The sequence below is a fragment of the Meriones unguiculatus genome, chromosome 2 (assembly GCF_030254825.1).
Source record: "Meriones unguiculatus strain TT.TT164.6M chromosome 2, Bangor_MerUng_6.1, whole genome shotgun sequence".
NCBI lineage: Eukaryota > Metazoa > Chordata > Mammalia > Rodentia > Muridae > Meriones > Meriones unguiculatus.
In genome coordinates, this window is record NC_083350.1 from 92622682 (window position 1) to 92640540 (window position 17859).

Genomic DNA, 17859 nt, shown 5'->3' on the forward strand with positions numbered 1-17859 from the left:
AAAAGTCTATCATAAATGAAAAATAGCAGAAAACAACCCTGGAGTGTCAATCTGGCTATTTGCAAAGGCTTTAACTCAGAAGTCTGTCTGTGCCCAGTCTGAGATCAACTACAGCCGTGGAATTCTGCAGAAGGTCCCATGGAATGGTAGACACCCATATCTCCTTAAGCACCGGCAGCTCTCTCTGCCAGCAGACCTCATTGGCACATAGGCTGCTTTGCCACTTCACCTTTAGCATTCAGTGCCCGCTTGCTGTCTGAGAAACTCCAGAAGATACTTTCATGGTATCCTTACAGACATAGAGACAGTTAGGGAGACTGTGGATGATTCCAGAGGTGGACTCAGTTCACAGAGACCAGAGAAAAGTGCTTGGCTATCGTGTGTTGGTGCACTGGGATAGCCTTACCGAAGCTGGGAGCACTGTGCAAGGTCATGTCCCGGATCACCCTTGTGCCAAAGCAAGACCACATCAACAGGAACTGTTGTGCTACTTTCTTCAGGGACCCTTGTCTCTTGTCGGCCACCTAGGAGCAAGTGAACGGCTTTAGTCCTTCAGTCCTTCATTCTGGCTCTGAAGAATGAGGGAAGGCCTGTAAGCCTTCACACTCTAGCTGCAAATCTGATGCTAGGGTGCTATGCACAGTAACAAGTAATGCATGAGTCAGGAACAGGGGACTCAGTGTCCAGTCTCTGCCTCATCTACCTCCCGGGGTTAGGACCAGGTCTCCCCTCTGGCAACCCCAGGGCTCCATGGATGCTGAGGAGTGTTAGCCAGCTCACTCTGGGGTTCTATGCTAGTTAGGTGTCTACAGAGACAACCAACTATGTGTAGGAGCCGTGGCTGCCCCTCCTGCTTGCCTACCAACCTTCACAACGCATCGGTCCACCATGGTGTCCAGCCATTCTACGTAAGACTCGATAGGTGACTGCTCCTCCAGCAGGCGGTCAAACTCCTGGTACACTGCAAATGAACAGAGCCAACACACCTTACTCAAGTCGCAGTTCCATAGAGGTAGAATTTTTTTTTTTTTTACCATTTAATTTGTTTTAATGTTTCTTCATAAATGGTGAAAATACTAAAGTACAGATAAGGAATAATCATAATGTTGTGGCCAACATTATAAATATGGAATTATAAATTTAAAACATTTTTGGGTTTAAAAAAATAAATCTGGTCATAAATGCAGCTCTGCAGGTAGGGCTGGTCTCTGTGTTCCTGATGGTGCTTGCCTTTATCCATTTTCCCAGGTCCTCCACATCTGCCTCTTCTTCCTCCCATTTGTTCCATCAAAGATCCAGGCGGTCCCCCAGAACCACCTTGTCTTCCTCCACCAAAGCCACCTGGTCCATGCCACGGCCTCGGAAGCCACCTCTGTCTCCACCTCTGCCACCTCTGAACATTCCTCCAGGTCCACCACGGTCCATAAGTCCACCTCTTCCTCCTCGCAAGCCACCAGGGCCGCCTCGGCCACAGTCACCACCCGGAGGTGGGAAGGGTGGCGGGAGGAAGCCCTCTGACTAATGGGCCTTACATTGGTTGCATTCTGCTCTCCAGGTGAAGTTCTGGTTTCCACAGCCTGGATTGAGACACTGCCAGTCTCCAGCTAGGTACTGGACATTTCCTCCTCCAAAGGGGTTCCCTCTTGAGCCTTGGGGCCCTCTTGGGGGGAGACAGCCTCCTCTGTCTCCTCCATGGCTTCCCATGCGGCCCATGGGTTCTCCAGGACCTCCTGGGCCACCAGGACCTCCACAAAGTGGTGGTGGCATCCCTCTGCCCCCACGAGGGGTCATGCCACCCTGTATGCTGTTCATTGGAGGCTTCTTTCAGACAAGAGAAACTTTAAGTTTGCTTCCTTGAAAATCTTTCCCATCAAACCATGCCACAGCAGCCTTGGCAGTTGGCGGATCTTCATAGGACACAGTGACATCACCTTTAGGTTTTCCTGTCTCCTTATCCAGGTAGATATGGATCATGGGTTGCCCAGTTCTCTTGTTCATCTTGACAACTCCACACTGCTTAAAGAAGTCTGCCAGATCCAGAGTCACATTGACATTTAATCCTTGCACATAAATTGCACTGTTGTCAGAGTCTTCATCGGGATCTATAGGAAGGCCTAGATCAAGATCTGGTCCTTCATCCATGGGTCCACCAGGCTTACTGAAGCCACCTTGCTCTCTAGTGCTGCCCGTTCCACCACATCTTCCTCCCGCCCACCTCTGCTTATGCCTCCATGATCAAATCCCTCTCTTCCCCTGCCCCGGTTATCAGGGCCACTCATGCTCTGGTTCTTCCTGGTCCGGAAAAATCCTCCAGACTCCTGCCCATAAACACCCATGCTACTGGGGTGGTCCTGTCGGAATGAACTCTGCTGCCCGTAGCTGCTGCTCTGTTGACTATATTGACTTGGAGCCTGGCTGTAGGATCCAGTCTGAGGGGGGTGTAACTAGTGGGAGGCTGCTGCCCATAGCTGCTTTGTTGACCATGGCTACTCTGCTGTCCATAGCTGCTTGGCTGCCCATAGGTGTTCTGCTGAGAGTAACTGCTCTGATTGTAACTAGTCGGCTGTGAAGAGGAGTAGCTGGTAGGAGGATAGGACGGAGGTGCGGTGACTGGCTGCATGGGGTAGCTCCCAGGCACCTGGGGATAACTATAGTTACTCTGTCCATATCCTAAGCTGGGCTTGGTTATAACCCCCTGTGCTAGATTGAGGCTGACTGACTAGTCTCAGTGGGCTTGTTACCATCCTGTGGTCTTGTAGCTGCAGTGGCTGCTGGCTGCTGGCCATAGGCTGATTAGGCGGGTGCCATACGCAGAGGCCTGGGTTGTGGCGACTGCAGCAGTGGTGGTGCCATAAGCACCAGTGCTGTATCCTTAGACAGGCTGGCTGTATGCCTGAGGGGCTGTCGGAGCGGTATAACCAGTGGGAGGCTGTCCATAAGAAGTCGCATATGCAGTCTGCCCATAGGTGGCAGCGGCCTGAGCCTGGGTACAGCTAACATCAGTAGGCTGTCCATAGGTTCCATAGCTTTGTTGCCCTTATGCCTGGGTGGTCCGTGCCTATCCTCGAGTTGGCTGGGCGGCATAAGCACTGTAGCCCTACTGGGCTGCAGCATGGCTGTAGGTACTGTAATCCATGGATGCCATTTTCTCTCCTTCCTCCTCCTTCTCTCAAGGTATATTTTTAAAAGCACAGAGGACTGAGCTGTGTGGTTCTTCATGACCTAGCTGAGATGAAATCCTTCCAGCCCTCCCTGTGCCTCTCCCAGCAGACATGTCATCCCTCCCCCGCATCTCGCTCATAGCACATTACAGTCTTTATTCTGCCTTTATTACATCATTAATAGCACTGGCCAATGGCTAGTTGGGCATCAAGCCTCCTTACTGGTTCTTCTCTCCTTGTTGGTCATCATTGTTTGGTGCATCATTATATAATATATATATACATATGTATATAAAAGAGCCATATAATATATATAATAATTGTTATATATATTACATATATAATAGCTATATAATATGTATTATATAACAGCTACATAATATATAATATGTATTATATAAAACAGCTGTTAAATCTATATATAACAGCTCTATAATATATGTTATATATAACAGCTATATGGTATGTAATATAGATAACAGCTGTTTTATATAACACATACATAATAGCTATATAATATAATATCAGATTCTATAACAGCCACATAATATATAATGTGTTCTATATGTAATATATATAATATAATATATAATACATAATATATAATATAATGTGTTATAAATATATAACAGCTGTTATTCTAGAAAGCCTGGCTCAACCATCAGGTCAGAACATATTACCATCTTTTTCTCTCTGCCCAGGCATGTTTCTGGACTACACATATATTGGGTAAGTAACTTACCTAGCTTCTTGGTGCTAGGCATTCATACTTAATGCATACTAGACAAATGAAGCCATGTGTTCCTGTCCCTGCCCTGTGTTAGGAAACTAAGTGTGGAAATGCTTGGAGCTCAGTGGAGCACTGTGGGAAATAGGAAATGGTTGTGGACACTCACTGCAAGCAGCTCTTTCATTTCATATTTTTGGTGTGGATTTTGGACATGGAGCTAAGTAAATAAAGGCAGAGTTCAAGATCTGTCCATGTCTCATATTTTCACGAGTCAGAACAATTTTTCCCATGTGAGAGGGGCCAGAAAAATTTCTCTAAGCAGTCCTAATGTAGGCTTTAAAAGTACATAATCTTTGTCAGATTGGAGACGAGGTGTGTGGTGATTAGTATTGTCAGCTTGACAGTCTAGAGTCACCTAGAAGGTAGGCCTCTGGGATTATCTAGATGGGCCCACTGCAGTGAGAAGACACACCTTATCTCAGCCATGGGGCTCACCATTGCCCGGGCTGGGGCCCTAACCTGAACAAAAAGGAGAAACCAGGCTGAGCACAGCATTCATCACTGATCTTTGACTCTGGGACCAGCCATCTCAAGCTCCTGCCGCCAGGCCTGCCCCACCGTGATGGATTGTAGCCTTGAACTGTGGGCCTAAAGGAACCTTTTCTCTCTTGTTGGTTTTGTTGGGGTATTTTAACCACAGCAATGGAAAAGCAAGTGATACTAGGTGCTGCTATGCCTTTTGTTGTTGTTTGGTTGGTTGGTTGGTTGGTTGGTTTTGGTTTTTCAAGACAATGTTTCTCTGTGTAGCCTTAGCTGTCAGGGTTCTCTTTGTAGATTAGGCTGATCTCAAACTCACAGAGATCTGCCTGTCTCTGCCTCCCTGAGTGCTGGGATTACAGGCGTGTGCCAACAAACCGGCTTGGTTCTTTGCCTTAATAAGATTAATCAATGTGCTCAAAGCCAGAAAGCAAGTGAGTCACATGGCAGAGCCTAGAACAAGGTTTTGAATGTGTCTTTGGGGCTTTTTCTCTGTGTCTGGACTACTGTGCTTTAGTTACTGATGGTGACAATAATGGTTGTATATTAAAAATTGGCAACAGCTAACTTTCTTAAGCCCTTGCTAAGTGACTTACATGGATGTACTCAATCTTAAGACAGACCCTCAAGTGTTAATGTCATGGAGGCTGGCTATGTCTTACTTCCTATTTGACCCTAGTACTTAGGACTGCCTGGTAGGAGAACATGTTCAGCTGGTTATTGACAGCCCAAGGAGGTAAGTATTCTCATTTTTTCCCCATCAGCAAATAAAGAAACTGAGGTACTTCAAGATGAGTAACTGCTCAATGTTTTATAGTTAGTGAACAGCAGTTGAGATTCCAAATAGCTCTACTCCCACATTTGCCTTCAGGAGCATCACTTCCTTCAGAAGACCACTACTTTCAGGGGCACCACTGCCTTCAGGGGCACCACTGCCTTCAGGGGCACCACTGCCTTCAGGGGCACCACTGCCTTCAGGGGCACTCCTGTGTATATGAAGCATGTGGCTCTCAGTCTCGTTTAATTGTAATCTCTCTGCATTTTCCTCACCTTATACAATTAGAAACCACGATGACCATGTACTTGAGCCAAGATCTTCTGGGCAAACTCGGCCCACCCTCTCCTAAGGCGTCCCTTAATCCTCATTCTAAGGGTGTGCTCCAGTACCAAGACATGTAAAAGCCAAGGTGAGCCGAGCACCCCGCTCAGTCCCTGCATCATAGATGGAATGGTGACCCCGACAGCAGAAATGTGCAGATCTGTGAAGAGGTTGTGATCAAAGTGAAGTGTGGCGCGCAGGCGCCCCCACCCCTGCTTAGACTGAGTTTTGGGCCCATTCAATGTGGTTCAAGGACCTTGCACTTGTCTGTTTGGTAGATAGAGGAATGACACCTATGTCCTGGGCCATCTGCCTTCAAACTTGGCATCCTTCCTCAGCCCCTTCTTCTGGCATTGCATCAGGTAGCTTTGTCCTCTTAGGCAAAACACAGCACTGCTGCTAAAGGGCTTCTGACTCTCCACGAACCCCAGGGTCTGTATCAGAAGGGCGGCATCTATGTCAGTCACTGCCCAATCTTCACATAGAGTCTGATCCTGGACAGACAGACAGTGAGGACCAGCTAAGTTCTGGAAGTGTTGGAAGGACCCTGCTGTTTGAGGTTGCAATCCTTCCAGTCCAGATAACCATTCTGAACTACGTGTTGGAAGGAGGACTTAGTCGCCCCAGCAGGGCCTCCTACTCTCTGCTTGACTTCATCTCAAGAGTGTCTTTGGACACAGTCTCCCCTAACCACATTTGATATACGGCCTCTGACACAGCTCCCTGCTGGCTCTCCCCTCCCTATGCCTATAGGATAATTAGGTACTGTGTTCCCATTCACATGCTAGGAGTGTGCTGTTTAATGCAAATCAAGCATCCATCCTTAAAGTGCCTAGTTCCAGCCAGTCATGTACAGCTATTATGGGAGGCCTCCCCCCCAACTCCTCAAGGGGTATATAGCCTTTATCCTCCCAAGTTAAAGTTGAGCTAGCTCCCTGGAGTGGTTCCTGGAGGTCATTCCATCATGCTCTCAGGCCTTCCCAGCTCTTTATCTCACCTTCTGCTCCTCCTGCCTTCATGGGCAGATGGCCAACAGCCCCCAGGAGGAGGAGAACCACACTGGTTGAACTGAACCATAATATAATTCCAGTTTCAAACGAAATGTTGGAGAAAAGGTTCTCTCCAACATCTAAGGGAAGCTGAAGAGAGACAGAGGCAGCAGCATCGTCCACAGTCCTCTGGTGCCAGCTCAGAGCCTGGTCCCTTCAACTTGCTCTGCAGATGGTATTTTTCCCTAAGTCTGGTCCACATTTTACTCCCCCCAAGATGCTCTAAGGGGAGAGGGAAGTCAGTGTAAAAGTATGAGTGGTAGCTAAAATTGAGAAGCAGGGTCACTGGTGGGCTTGTGCTCCTCAGACATTATCAGATGCCAGCCTCATGCCTGGGTTATTGGGAGGCCATGGACATAAGTGACCATGGGTCTCCCACAGGCTGTTAGGGTGCTTAGGAACATGCTTTCTCTTGATTTAGCTGAGAAAGGGGGACAGGGGCAGCAAGAATCATGCCTGGAAGATGGGGAGATGGCTCAGTGGGTAAAGTTTGAGAATGTGGGTCTAGGGCCCCAGAAATCACACTAAAAAAAAAAAAACAGATTGAGCAGCACACAGCTATACTGCCTCAGTGCCATGGAGGCAGAGACAGGAGACTTTCTATGAGTTTAAAAGCCAGCTAGCCCGGTGTGTGGGCTGGTCTGTTAACGTGACACACAAACTAGAGTTATCTGAAAGGAGGAAACCTCAGTTGAGAAAATGCTTCCATAAGATCTGGCTATAGGGCATTTTCATAATTAGTGATTAATGTAGGAGGGCCCAGTCCATTGTGGTGGTCCTGGGTTCTATAAGAAAGCAGGCTGAGCAAGCCATGCAGAGCAAGCCAGTAAGCAGCATCCCTCCGTGGCCTCTCCATCATCTCCTGCCTCCAGGTTTCTGCCCTGTTTGAGTTCCTGTCCCAGCTTCCTTCAGTGATGGACTATAGTGTGGAAGTGTAAGCCCAATAAACCCTTTCCTCCCCAAACTGCTCTGGTCATGCTGTGTCATCACAGCAATAGTAACCTAATTAAGACACCTGGTGCAGGCCGTGGCTATCAAGAGACACTGTCGCAAACAAAGCAAAAAGTGAAAACTGAGGTTGTCCTCTGAGCTCCACACACATGCTGGGGCACACACACACACACACACACACACACACACACACACACACGCACGCACGCACGCACGCACGCGCACACACACACCCACGCACGCGCCCACGCACACAATAAAAACAAACAGAAAAAATGAGTCACTATAGAAAGCACTTAGAAAGATCCTGTACCTCTTCACTCAGCCACATTTGTTGTTGGCTCCCTCTGCTCTTTCACAGCAGGGCAGCCCTGGAGGCTGACACAGGCCTGGGTTCAAGGTCTAGCACTGCCGCACGGTGACCCTGTGACCCTGGGAAAGCTCATCAACTCTCTGAAGCAGAGTTTTCTTAAATGTCAACAGAGAGCAACATGAGGCTGTCCTTCATGGCTTCAAGGCAGAATTAATGATATCATCCATGGTGGGTTTGGCACAGTTCTTGGCAGACAAAAGGCTTCACTCTTGAGAGCAGACATTTTGCCCTTATCAGAGCTTCACTGGAATGATACTTTCATGTAGGAAGTCTTGGACAATGGTCATGAACACATGTTCATAGAAGTAACTCCCCATCCGTTCACATCTCCTCAAATTTCAATGTGCCCAAAAGGGTCCCACCTGCTGATCTCTGTGTGTGTATGGAGGAGAGGGGAGGTGGGCTGACTCATGGTCACATGACCTTCCACTGAAATGAAGGCAGCATGTCCGGCTGGCTCTCTGCCACTCAGACAGGCAATGAGTTTCAGTTCCCATTCTCACTGTCACTGCCATGGAGGTATGTGTGGCATTTAGGGTCACATGCAGGGTCCTTTGCATGACACTGTGTGCTCCCCAACTGCGTGAGCCATGTTGACACATATCCTCTTAAGTCAATTAGCCTTCTTGTCTTGGCCAACCCATTAAACAAGAACAATAAGAATGGAATCCAGGGAAGGGAACAGGGTGGGAACATCACTTGAATATTTACCAAGATACCATCTCCTTTTTTTTTTTTTCTTTTAAAAACAGAAACAGAAGGACCACAAGCCCTGGAGGGACACCTTACACTGGATGATGAGTCTGCGGTGCTCGTCCCGAGAGTCCTCCATAGTGTAAAGCGTCTGCTTGGTGATGCTGCTCAGGTCCACATTCCTCCAGTCCTCCAGCATCTGGAACGTGATGTCTGCGCTGTGGATCACTGTGCGCGACGCCTGCAATCCAATCCAGGTGACGTGTCAGCACAGGACCTGGTTAAAACTCCTCCTCCTCTCTGCCCCCACCACCGCCAAGTGTGCCTTCTGAGTGGGTGAGCTTATAGCATTTAGTAAACTACTCTGAACTCCAGGGGAACTCTGAAGAACCACAGATACTCTTTCTTCTTGAGCTTCTCTCCTCTCCCTGCTCCTTTTCCACCAAGGTGGCCTGAGCCAGGCCAAGCCCTGCTCTTGTTCCCAGCCACTTTGGTCTTGACCCTCAACAAAACAATGGGATGAGGCCCGGAGATCTGGCAGCTCTCTGACATGAGCTGGTAGGAAGGAGTTCTGTGTTTAATAACCAGTGTGTGTTTTGTACCAGGAAGGGGACAGGACTGCATTGAGGAATTGCTCTGGCTATCCTGGGCCTAACTGATAGCCATAATTTTCACAATCTGTATTTTTACATGAATGTATTATCATGTAAAAAATCTTTGCTTTGTTTTTTTTTTATTATTAGGATAGTGAAACAAATGTGAATAAGGTAAGAAAATAGGACATTAGACATGGGTATGTCTGTGTGTGTCTTTTAAAATCATAACTTCCCCAGGAAACTTGTTAGTGAACTGAAATTTTCAAGCTGGAACAAAGCTAATAAAAGCAAATGAACACATATCTCAGGTTATTTATTTTACTCATACATTTTTTAAAATGTCTTTTAATAAAACTTTTGTAAAAATTGAAAACACTAAGGGCATTCCTGGTCGCTAAGGCCTGTGAACTTCCAGGTAACTGTTTCCAGGCAGAAGTAGCTCTACCCCTGCTGTTCAGGCATGAGTAAAATCTCACCAAAATAACTACTGCACTCTCTGATGGCCAAAGATACTTAGGATGTCTGGGAAACTCAGGGTGTGTGAATATTTGACACATCAGCCTCTGATAATGAGCACAGCTGTGAAGGTCTGGGTGCTGAGTTCAAGCACACCTTACTCACACCTCAGCTCTGCTGCTTGTAGCCTGTGCTTATCACCCTGGTCTACTGGGCTCTGAAACGGAGGTGCAACGGGACCTGCCTCTGATTTTCCCCCTGCTTTTCCTTCAGAATCTGTTCCTTGAAGTGTGGTGCATAGACCGGAAGCCAGGCTCTGGGTAAGTGGCTGCGTTTGGTTGCTGAGGTTAGCTAGCTGAGTGTGGAGACGCCTCAGCAGCTCTGGGCCTTGTGCTCCCATGGATTGGAACACTCTCCTCTCACCTTGCCCCAGCAGCCCTGCTCCCCACTGCTCCAGTCTCAATGTGACATCCATTTTATCTCAGTTATATTCTATACTATTTTCTATTTCTATCCCATTTTCTTTGTAACATGTATGTATGTATTGACTGACTCATTTTCCTGATGATGGCGGGTACTGCTAAGTATTGTCTGACATGCAGTAGACACTCAAAAGATTTTGTGAGCCCTTCTCATTCCCCTTTCTCATTCTCATGGCAGCCAATCCTTGTTGGGGATTGTCCTGCCCCTCAGGCAGGAAGATGGTGGCTGCAAGAAGACAAAAACGTCTCCAGAGTTGATCAACTCTAGGCTCCAACTTGTTGTGAAAAGTGGAAAGTATGTGTGTGCTGGGATACAGACTCTGAAGATGATCAGACAAGGCAAGGTGAAATTGGTTATCCTCGCCAACAACTGCCCAGCTCTGAGGAAATGTGAATAGAACACTATGCCCTGTTGGCTAAGACCGGTGTCCATCACCACAGTGGCAATAATATTCAACTGGGCACAGCATGTTGAAAACACTGCAGAGCATGCACACTGGCCATCATTGACCCAGGTGATTCTGATACTATTAGAAACGTGCCAGAACAGACTGGTGAAAAGTGAACAGGAAAGGTTTCCTTTAATAAATTTTACCAGAGCTCCTTTAAAAAAAGAAAAGATTTTGTGAACTGAGTGGCTGAGATGCAAGTGCCAGATTAGTGTGTGTGAGGAAGCCCGCTGTGTAGAGGACTCTTTGGCTGGGTCTCATTTGACTGGCTCTGTGTATGTGTTTAGGAAAGCTCAAATGTATCTTGGGGTTTTATTCCGAGAACTAACACCATCTAGGGTTCTGGCTGGCGCAGGAATGTGTCTGGGAGCTGTCTAGTGAGGTTGGAAAGGTGGTATCTGTGACTGAATTACTGTTTGCAAGCTAGAGTGTGTGTGCCTGCGTGTGCATGTGCCTAAGTAAACCCATGAACACACACACATACCCTTGCCACACTTGAGTGTAGGCATGGGGGTAGATGTCGATATATGTATTAAAGGGGTAAATCCTTCCCAAAGTATCTGAGCCCTCTAAGAAAGCACCAAACAATGTGTATGTTGCCAGATAGGTTTAAGGCTCTCCCTTCTGAGCAAAAGAGAGCCAGAGAGCCAGATTGGCTCATCATGTCTGAAATAGAGGAGAAGAAGTGACTCTTGGTTTTCCTGATAACCATGTTCTTCTGAGTTCCATTCATCTGTCAGACTCTGTCTAGTCCCCAGAACAGCACCAAAGAGATGCCTTTGTCACAGGCAACAAAGGCTGCCTTTGCCCTAACCTAGAAGGGGTTTCCTCTGCTCCCAAACCATCCCGTGTGCCTTCTGTTGACAGGCACTGGTCAAGAGCAGTGAAAGGTGTAAGGATTCCAAGGTGGAGTCTTCCTTGAACCACCCTTAGTTAGAAACCTCTCCCTCCTGCCTTGACATTACATAATCAGGATCTTTGCAGGAGTGGTTGCCAAATTGAAATGAATGATTGAGGCTGATCAACTCTGACAGAGAATTGAGGATGAGGAGGAATGACCATCCTTGCTAAATGCTGACTGCTGCCCAGACTACACACTGCTCTGGGCAAGCTGCCACTTCTTAACGGGTTTTTAACATGTAATTAGGGTGTTGAGATGTCATACTGAATAAGCGTGACATCTACTGGGGAGAGGTCAAGGGTGCTGCATAAACAATTGCACCCCTACATGTGTGTAGTAGTTGACAAACCCAGGAATTTGTTTTATGAAAACACAAAACTAGGGATCCAGGTCATGTCTGAAAGCTTTGGGGCAACCAATGTTAGAAATGGTTGTGTGTACAAGTTACAACTTCAGTCACGAGCTGAGGTTTTTAATTTCTTATGAATAGAAACTAAACCCAATGGAGGTAGAGCCCTGTTGTGCACCTGGACTGATGCCACAGGAAGCTATCCTGGGGGATCTGGCATTATCCTTTGCAATGGCTCAGCAGTAGGTTACTGTAAATGAGAGAGGACAGCTACCTGGCAAAGATGATTCAGCGACGTTTGCCTTCTCAGAATTTGGGAAAACCTTCTTGATACTGCAACAAGAAAACAGGAAGCTAGAAACATCTGCATGCTTGATATTCCAACCTTAGGTTTCCCCAGGAGCAGATTTCAAAATGCAGTTCTCGTTTTCTAGCTTCGTCTCATCCCTCTTTCTCTGTTCTTATGTACTCACAGGCAAACTCCTGTTTCTGACTCTTGTCCTGTTTTGGCTCCAACAGATGTTTCCTAATGATGATATTTGGGGTACAGATTTCAAAGTCATGCACATGCTACTCTCAGGTGTGAGAAATGGTGGCATCAATCAACCATGAGTAAAAGCAATTATTCAGTTGTCTTTCATTTTGCTAATTGCAAGTTAAATCACTGCTTCCCAGATAACCACATAAATCAAATGAAAGCTTTGAAGAAGCTCCTTTAAAATGTAGTGTGTCTGATAGGAACCCTCACTGACCTCTCACTGCTGTGTGGCCTGGGTTGCTACTGGGGTGGAACCTGGGCTCCTCCTATGAGGGAGTTTGGCATATATCATCTGTCATGTTGGCCAGTGGTCGCCAGAGCCTGTTTTGATTTAGGAAAATCTATGTTTGCCTGTCTGCCATAATAGTCTGATTCTTTGAAGCAAAGAGACTTTATATCTGTGGATTTTTTTTTTTTTTAATAAAAAGGACATGTGCCCGTTCATGGCCTTCATTATTCCAGCCTTACACTGGGGGTAGGAGGCATTTGCTTCCACTCTCTTGCACATACATTCTCCAACCCCCCAGGCTCCCTGGGAAGGCCCACTTCCTCCAGGCCTGCACAGGTGGAAGGCCCAACCCACCTCCTCCTTGCTGCAGACTTTGAACCAGGTTTGTTTTGTCGGTGTAATTAAACCGGGCACGGGGCATTCTTCTCATTAATTTCTGAACTGGTCATGAAATAGCCAGAAATTTCCCTAGGATTATTCTAATTTGTACTCAGAGCTGGCTTGGTTTGAGAAAACTTATGTGGGGTTGGAGGAATGGGGAGGGGCTTATGTGTGCGGGGGAGATGAACTTCTAATTTTCCAGGCCGATCAATTGTTAATCCTGCTCCTTAATTACTTTTTCTTTAACTTTGTGATGTGGAATTTAGTGCTGGAGAAAAGAAAAGAACTGAGAGCCGTGAAATAAAGCAGGCTTTATCAATAGGTGATGGGCACTGCAGGCGGCCTCAAAGCGAGTCTGAAAAGGCTTCTTTGCCTGCAGAGAATGGGTAATTTGATCGCCTTCATTTTCCCCACTGGCACTTGTTTTAGGCAAGGACTTGCAAGCTGTATTCAAACAGGCCTTTAAGAAACATATTTTAAAACCTTGTTTTGCTTAAAATCATCTCATCTTTGTTCAAAAGCAACAAATGTGTTAAACACAAGTCTTCACTATCACTATGCACAGGCCTATCGGAACAAGAAAACGGAACCAGCCTTCTCAGCGAAATGCTGAGGCATTCATTACAAGGCACTACTTAGCCAAGAAAAGATTCACGGTTCCAGTCCTCTTAAAAGAGAAATATTAATTTGGCTTTCCAATTAAGCAGAGAGAATTGTGAGGCTCATATGATAGCTACATACAGCTTTTTGAGGGCAGAAGCTGCAAGGAAACCTCAGAGCGTTGACTTTGGTTTGTGGTTCCGAATCACTGTCTGCGTGGCTGACTTTGGAATCAGATGCGGAGCCTGGGAGTAAGTCCTCTCTCTGCTGCTCACCACACCCTAAGTCAAGTCCTTCGCTGTGCTGCTGGCAGCGAACTTTTTACAAGGGTTAAATGAGTTCACACATTAGTCTAACTCCGGGTGCTTTGTAGGCAGAACATTATTTTATCAGTGACTCATGAGAATGAATTGGCTTTCAAATGTTGTCCTCACTTCCATTCCACTTTCAAACTCAACTTACATTCAAATTTGATGTTTCTCAGGTTTTCAGGGAGGTCATGGAGAGCCACTTTCAGCCACTCGTCCAGCTGCTTGGCAAACTTTCGGATCACCTGAGTTAAGCTTAAAAAAGAGAAAGGATGAGTTTTAAGAGCATCTTGAGTTTCTGAGTCCCTGGAGGAATTTATTTCACATAATCCTCTGTTGGCTGCTACCAAAAGATGCCGCTGGTCAGAGGCACAGAGGCACAGAGGCACAGCTGCAGCCTGTGTCTTTGAAGATCTGGTGGCTTTGGGGGAGGGGCTAATGAGTGCTAGTGCCAGTCCAAGATGCACAGCAGTGAATACAAGCCACTTCAATGTGAGGTGGCATCCAGAATTTATTCCACGAGTAACACACCCACCTTCACGCTATTTTGGGAGAGCCTTACATTGAAGGGTGAGGATAGTGGGCCTTGGCCTAAGAAAACCCTGCTCCTCATGCTTCAGTCTTGTCCAAATTCCCAGCCTGAAGATCCATGTGCAGCTTGTGGAGAGGCTTGCCCACTCGTGCCAGCAAGCTGCTGCTTTCAGTGGGGGCTGGGAAGCAACAGCTCATTCAAAAACATTATTCTGCATTTATTTATTCATTTATTTAACTAAGGTGTGTGTGTGTGTGTGTGTGTGTGCGCACATGTACAAAGACATGCCATGGCACACAAGTAGAAGCCAGAGGAAAACTTGAAGGAACTAGTTTTCTCTTCCTACGGAATCAAGGTCCCTGGGGATGGAACTCGGGTTGTCGGGCTTGCCTGCAAATGCCTTTGTTGGCTGAGCCGTCTCGGAGGCCTACCAACAGCTTGTTTGTAGTCAGCAAAAAGCTCTAATATGGACTTAATATCATATATTTTGAGGATTCAGGAAAGTGGGAAGAGCTTAGATCCAAGGGGCCATAGGATGTAGCGTGGGAACTCAGAGATGAGGAAACAGTGAGTGCCAGTCTTGGATGCCACATTAAAATCATCTGCTTGTGGCCTCAGCTCTACTTTTGCCTGGGTACTGCCAGACACAAGGACCTCTCCTCACGGTGACTGTCCACACCACCCTGACCCAGGACCAGCCACTTCCCTGCCCTGGCCCAGCCTTCTGCTGTCCTTCACCTGTCACACCATGACCACCAGCTTCCATGGATGTCCCTGCTGTTCTCCTTTCACTGGCTCTTCTCTTTCTGTGAACAGTTAGCCCAAGCCCTCGCTAACACCCTCACCTCTCCAGCCTCCCCCTCCTCCCATGTGAGTGGCATAAATGAGCATCATGGTTGCCATCCTGCTCTCTGCACAAGCCATGTAGCTTCCCTAACAGAATCAAGGAGGCATCTCCCTAGAGAAGCCTTTCCTGACCATCTATCCTAAAACAATTTCCTTTTTTCCCCCTTCATTTTTGACAGTTTATGTGAGTGTTATGCCTGAATGTATGGCTCTGAACCACATATATGCAATTCCCAGAGAGGCCAGAAGAGGGCATTGGATCCCCTGAAACTGAAGGTACAGTGGGTTGTGAGCCACCATGTGGGTGCTAGGATTTGAACCCAGGTCCTGTGGAAGAGCAGCCAGGGCTCCTTAACTTCTGAAGCATCTATCCAGTCCCATCTCGATTATTTTTAAATGTAATTCAGAACTGCACGGATTTAGCAATGGAGTGAATTTGTTTACTTATGTCCCACCCCTTCTGCTGAGGTAGACTCTGGGAGTGCAGGTGCTTGGCTTTCATGGCTTTATTTCCCAGGGCAATCAAGAAATACTTAATGAAAATAGGCTGTAGAGAGAACATTGTGAAAATATACAGGCTGGGAGATGGTTCTGAAGGCAAAGGGCATGTGGTGTAGACACAAGGACCTGAGTTTGGATCTCCAGAGCCCTACAGAAAGCTGGACAGGGTAGTGCATGTCTGTAAGCCCAGTGTTCCTGTGGCAAGATGGGAGTTGGAGACAGGAACCACCCTGAAAGCTTGTGGCTCAACAGCCCAGTGTCCATGGCAGTGAACCTTGTCTCTGATAAGACAGAAGGGAAGGACCAACAGCAGAGGTTGTCCACTGGACTGCACGTGTGTGCCATGACACTCACATACATGAAACATACATGTCACACACACCACACATAAGTAAATAAATAGCTCTCATTGCCTTACTTATACCCCTTGAGCTACCACATTGTCATTCTTCTGCTCCATGACACTTCTTCAGCTACTTCAGACACTTCACTGCTTTCTCAGTCTCTTTTGTTCCCTGCCTCACTCCCGTCCCCAGCCTACACATCTGTCCCTTAGGCAGCAGCTCCATCTAAGTAGCAAAGCCCATGGAGTCATTTTGCTCTCAGTCTTGCCGGGCACTGTTCACCATGACCCTGTCCTCTGAGAAAATCCTGGCTTCCCTTGGCATTGGTGAATTCTTCTTTGGAATGACAGCCAGTGCCCTTAACCTCTAAGCCATCTCTCCAGCCCCTGGTGAATTATTCTTTAAGCCACTCCTCAGCCAAAGCTTGGTGGCTTCTACTTGACCATAACAACTCCGGTTCCAGAGAATTGGACTCCTCTTCTGAATTACACTTTAGACTTCATGGGTAGGAGCCAGGCACACACACAGTGCACATACATTCAGGCAAGACACTCAAGCGCATTAAATAGATGATAGATAGAGATAGATAGATAGATAGATAGATAGATAGATAGATGGAAATATTGTACAGCTGTTCTGTAATTTATGCATGCTCATGGTGGTGACTACACTCCATGATTATCTCCAGCACAGAGTCTGCAGAATGCCAATCCAACTGTATATGAAACTACTACTCAGGTCTCAGAGGACCCAACACGACCTTCAAAAAACTGTTTCCCCTTTCAGACCCACTTCTTTTCTTGCATTCCCTATTTCAGAATGAAGTTCTACTTTCCTGAAGTTTTGTTTTATCTTTTTTTTTAAACTGAGGGCATTCTGTGTACACCTAAGTGCCGTTGGAGGCTAGTGGCGTTTGATCCACCGGAGCTGGGTCACAGGCAAGCCTGATGATGAGATCTGAGCGTAGGCTCTCTGAAAAAAGCAGGGGGCGTTTTTTTTTTTTCAGGGGGCGCTTTTAACCCTAAGCCACTCTTCAGCCCTGAAAACTTTGTCTGTAATTTGCTTGTTATGAAATGTTTAAAAAGACCCCAGCTTAGGATGACAAAACAGATCAAGTCCAGATGCAGCCCAGCTCCAACAATCACCAGGGCTCTATCAGTTTAATTTACTATATGCCTTTTTTTTTTCCTTTTCTGGGAACTTTATTATTATTATTAGCAAACCCATGACATTATTCACCCCCAAGAACTCACTGTGCAAATTTCACAAGGTTTGAATATGTGTGTCTGTGTATACATTCACATGTGTGCATGTATTTAAAATCCCCAGGTCCTGAGGACAGCTGGAGGAATGAACTGCCATTCCACCTAAAACTCAGCTGGCATTCCAATTTCCCCACTTCTCTTAAAGACACTTTTTAGTTAATTTGAACTAATGACACACACGTATCACATGTAAAACGTAACATTCAGCTTCCTAAGCTTTCCAGGTTTGGTTGTGCGCCTCTAATCTATCGGCATCCTGTGACTGGTTCTTGGAGACATTCCAGGCTGCTGTGGTTGCTCTCTTCCTTGTAGTGCCATTTATTCTATTTATGTCTCCTGTGCTGCCTGCTCAGGGTGACCACAGTTTTCTCTTTAGTCCAGGAAAATTCACAAGTGAGCCCCGTGTCACATCGACCAGGAGGATGTCCACGGCTCTGTGTTCCTCTAGTAGTGTGCCCACTCAGCGGATCATCCCTTTTTAGCGAGAAC

At 46.7% G+C, this 17859-nt stretch overlaps 1 protein-coding gene and 2 pseudogenes across 4 annotated transcripts in view; 1 reads left to right on the forward strand and 2 right to left on the reverse strand.

Annotated features, from left to right (window-relative positions):
• Rfx4 (regulatory factor X4) overlaps positions 1 to 17859 on the reverse strand; it is a 153553-nt gene that overhangs the window by 35725 nt on the left and 99969 nt on the right. For all 4 annotated transcript variants that reach the window (XM_060377831.1, XM_060377830.1, XM_060377833.1 and 1 more), the window contains exons 9-13: positions 14037 to 14137; positions 12101 to 12159; positions 8690 to 8834; positions 867 to 961; positions 407 to 524 (exon numbers count right to left, since the gene is read on the reverse strand). In XM_060377831.1, the coding sequence (XP_060233814.1) occupies positions 407 to 524; positions 867 to 961; positions 8690 to 8834; positions 12101 to 12159; positions 14037 to 14137 (518 nt within the window). The remainder of the gene's footprint in view (positions 1 to 406; positions 525 to 866; positions 962 to 8689; positions 8835 to 12100; positions 12160 to 14036; positions 14138 to 17859) is intronic.
• LOC110543716 (RNA-binding protein EWS-like) lies at positions 1096 to 3145 on the reverse strand (annotated as a pseudogene).
• Positions 9383 to 10692, forward strand: LOC110539530 (large ribosomal subunit protein eL30-like; annotated as a pseudogene).